The sequence below is a fragment of the Chrysochloris asiatica genome, unplaced genomic scaffold (genome assembly GCF_000296735.1).
Source record: "Chrysochloris asiatica unplaced genomic scaffold, ChrAsi1.0 scaffold00194, whole genome shotgun sequence".
In the NCBI taxonomy this organism is placed as follows: domain Eukaryota; kingdom Metazoa; phylum Chordata; class Mammalia; order Afrosoricida; family Chrysochloridae; genus Chrysochloris; species Chrysochloris asiatica.
This window is the reverse complement of record NW_006408712.1, coordinates 4,467,295-4,471,649: the sequence shown is the minus strand read 5'-3', so window position 1 is coordinate 4,471,649 and position 4,355 is coordinate 4,467,295. Positions and strand designations below refer to the sequence as shown.

General features: G+C 36.4%; 1 protein-coding gene across 1 annotated transcript in view; it reads left to right on the top strand.

The window, feature by feature from the left end:
• Positions 1-4,355, top strand: part of TXNDC16 (thioredoxin domain containing 16) — a 208,130-nt gene that overhangs the window by 121,776 nt on the left and 81,999 nt on the right. Inside the window, 2 exon segments of the mRNA XM_006872371.1 lie at positions 1,610-1,778; positions 2,126-2,262. Of these exon segments, the coding sequence (XP_006872433.1) occupies positions 1,610-1,778; positions 2,126-2,262 (306 nt within the window).

Sequence of the window (4,355 nt, the reverse complement as noted above, 5' to 3'; positions counted from 1 at the left end):
TAAAGATTTACACCCTCGGAAACCCTGTACAGGGTCGCTATGGGTCAGAACTGACTCGATGGCACTTAACAACAACAACAACAACAATGAGGCCTTATGCAGCAGATTTGCCTAATACGGCACATCGCTTTATTTTTTGACTGCTACTTCCATGAGCATTGGTTTTGGATGCAATCAAAGTCTCTGACAATTTCTGCTTTTTTTCCATTTACCATGATGTTATTTATTGGCTCAGTTGTGAGGATTTTTTTAAAAAAACACATTTCTTTGCAATTCGTACTGAAGACTGTAGTCTTCATCTTCATTAGTATCTCAAATCCTCTTCATTTCTATTTGTATGTCAATTCCTGGAGCCTTGTTTTTCGCCAATACCTTCAGCAGCTTGAATTTCTTTCAATACCATTGGTTCTTGAAACATATGCTACCTCTTGAAATGGTTGTGCACTGATCAGTTCTTTTTGGTATGGTGACACTGTGTATTCCTTCTATCTTCTTTTGATGCTTCCTGCGTCATTCAATGTTTTGCCCATAGAGTCACTAATTATTACAGGTCAAAGCTTGAATATTTTTTCTCTAGTTCTTTCAGCTTGAGAAATGCTGAGCATGTTCTTCCCTTTTGGTTTTCTAACTCCAGGTCTTTACACATTTCATTATAACACTTGACTTTGTCTTCTCAAGCTCCATTTTGACTTTTTTCTCATCAGCTCTCTTCTTCCAGTTGCTTTAGCTTCTCCCCTTTAAGAGCAAGTTTCAGAGTCTTTTCTTTCTTTGCTGTCTTTTTAATGACCTTTTGCTTTCTTCTGCATGATGTTCTTGATGTTATCCCACATCTCCTCTGGTCTTCAGACATTAGAGTCTAATGCATCAAATCTATTCTTGAGATGGTCATTGTGCTTAACATTGGAAATACATTAGCAAATAGGACAGATGAGACCCTATTTATATTATCATACAGCTTGTCACATTAAATCTAAAGTTATAAGTTATTAGATCCATGAGGTATATCTATGGAATCTATATCCTAAATATTTATACAAAGATTCTTTCTTTGACCTAATGTGATAATAAAGTTGGTTCTTTTTAAATGGTGTGTATTCCTTCCTTTGAGTAACTGAGTTGTGGAGTGCTGTTTTTGTTTTTGATCTCTTACTACAAAGCCTTAAAACTGGTTCAGCCTACTTCATGCATAGGTGACAAAGTGACACCAGTTTGGAACCAAGTTTTAAAACTGTGGGGAATGTTAACTGTAATGGAATGTAACCTCCATCTTGGAAAGCGAGGGCAGCATGCCTGTTGTACAGTAACCAGATTTTTGACCTGCATAAGTGGAAACAGCAGTGGCCAGCATCTAATTACTTTTTCTGATTCAGTAGGTAGCACATCATGTTTGGAAGTATTTGTAGAATTGAAATTAATTAAAAGGTTTAATAAATCAGTAGTAAAATTTGTAACAGAAGTATTTGGTATTGTATTTTTTTCAAATTAAGATTATAATATTATATAGAAGGATAACTTAAGTTTCTTTCTGATTATTATTTTGTTTTTTGGAATATTTAAATTGTAACTAATTGAGTTACTTACATGATGGGTACATTTTCCTTTCCTTTAGGCACATCCAGTGTGCTGCTTTCTAGAGTAAACTGTGGAGATTGGTCTGACATATGTACTAAGCAAAATGTTACTGAATTTCCTTTTATAAAGATGTACAAGGAAGATGAGAACCCAGTATCTTATGCTGGTATGCTAGGAACCGAAGAGCTCCTAAAATTTATTCAGCTGTAAGTATTCAACACCACTAGAATAATAATAATAAAAAAAGCCTGTAAGACATCTAATACTCATAATTTGTTGACATACTTTGGGTTCTGGGGGATTCTAGAATTACAATAAAATACAAATTAATGAAGAGTACCTATCCATATTCTATCCTTTTTGGTAAGATAGTAATAATTTTGCTGATTGAAGTTGATCTTTATTTTTTTCTTCTTCTTCTTCTTGAAAGAACAGTATTTGTTTTTATTTTGTCAGATATTTATCTTGTTTGCTATGTTCAATATGATCTTTTTTTTATAAGCTTAAAAAAACCTTAAAATTTAATTTTGAATATAGTTGTATATTCATTCAGCAACAGGATTTCATGTCCAGTGAACCTAACAACTGTCCAAGAAGCAGAAGAATATTTAAACGGGAAGCTTTATGAAGACCTGATCTCCTATTCTAGTGTGTCAGTGCTGGGAATATTTAGCCCAACCATGACAGCAGGTAAGAAGAGTTGAACTTTTAAATTATCCAAGATACAGTTAAAAACTCATAGTTAACTAATTTTTTTTTTTTTAAGTGTGAATATCCTTTTAAAGTATACCCTCTGGTAGCGTAGTGGTTACGAATCGGGCTGCGAACCTTAAGGTCAGCAGTTCGAAACTACCAGCCGCTCTGCGGGAGAAAGATGAGGCTTGCTACTCCCGTAAAGATTTATACCCTCGGAAACCCTGTACAGGGTCGCTATGGGTCGGAACCGACTCGACGGCACTTAACAACAACAACAAACCAAACCCTCTGGCATTGAAATGATTACGATTCATAGGGTTTCCAAGACTGTAAATCTGTACGGGATCAGAAAGCCTCATCTTTTGCTGTGGAGGTTTGAGCAACTGAACTTGTGGTTTGGCCAGTGCCTAACCCACAGTGGTACTGGCCTTCCTTTTTTTTTTAAATTATAGAGAATTCTAATTATAGATTATTTTGAACACACAGAATTCAAAGACAAATACAAATCTGTACTCTGTTCAAAACACTGTTAAATTTTAACATTTACTTCCATCTCTTATCTGTGTACCAATGAATTGCATACTTACATTGTAATGTAATTGGGTTCATATTATGTGTGTAGATTAGTATCTTTCTGTTTCAGTATTACGTTGGTATTTTTATGTGATTAATATTTGTAAAAATATGTGCCAACAAATCATTCGTCCCACAGCCATATCTATTCATTTGGGTTCAATAATGTGTCACAGTGGTCACACAGAACTCATTTAGACACCATGCTCACAGTTATGGAGTTTACTAGGGAAGTTAACAGTGACCACACAGAACTCAGACGCCATGCTCACAGTTATGGAGTTTACTAGGAAAGTTAACCATGGCCACACAGAACTCAGACACCATACTCACAGTTACAAAATTTGTTAGGGAAGTCATTTTTGACCAATTTGTTGTCAGAAATGCTCATTGCACAGTTACTCCCTTCAGAGGCTGATAAATGCCTGTAGGACACACCATTCCACCAGTGAAGGCACTGGACTATAGCTCCATAGGTCAGCAAACCTAGCTTCCCAACTTAAATACCTGGAAGCACCACACTCTACAAGCAAGTTTCCTGCCCAGAGTCATTCAGCCTTACTTGTCTGTGGAATGGAAAGTCCACTGCTCTGTCTCGTGCACTGGTTTTTGGTTCTGCTGCTGCAGCTCCTGTACCACTCACAGATTTCTGTTCCTGGGTCCAAGAGGTTCAGTGTATAGGGATCTTGGGATCCAGAGGACACGCTCCACTCCTGGCTCTTTTTCTATGATGGTAGTGAGATCACCTCTCCTGCTTCTGAAATGGTTCATTTTATACCCATGCTAGAGTTTCAAGTTTTCACAATTACAATGATCTCTACCATCCACAGCTGAATCATATCATCCTAGCTGTATTTTCGCCTACCTTCTCTTACCCAGACCTGTGGTGGTTAAGTACTATTGAGTCTGTTCCAACTCATAGCAACCCTGTATAGAGTTTCCAAGGAGCGGCTGGTGAGTTTCAACTGCCAACCTTGTGGATCAAACCAACCTTGCTGTCCAGTGCAGGGCAGAAACTTTTGGCGGAAGTTATAGACTATGGCTAGAAGAGACATTAGATAATTCATGATTCCACGCTGCTATTCTAAATCATTGTTTTGAATCACTGTAAAATATTTAATTGAATGAATGTAACATAATTTAACTATTTACTAACAAATAATATTCAGGAAGCTTCCTTTTTTCCCCCTTGTATGTTAAGAACGTATTTATGAGTCTTTCTGTCAATTTTAGACTGTTTAATGATTGTTGTTGTTAAGTGCTATGGCGTTAATTCTGACTCATAGCATCCCTGTATAGGGTTTCCATGGAGCAGCTGGTTTAATGATTATAGATCCCCAATAGACTAACTGTAATGTACATCTTCTAAATATTGTATGGTGTATGTACACTACTCTTTTTTAAAATAGACTTTTCAAATGAATTAGTGTAAGAAGGATCTATATCATCTTTTATAATTTTGTCCTATTATTTGGAGTCCTGGTGTGGCACCAGGATAAGTACTCAACCTCAAC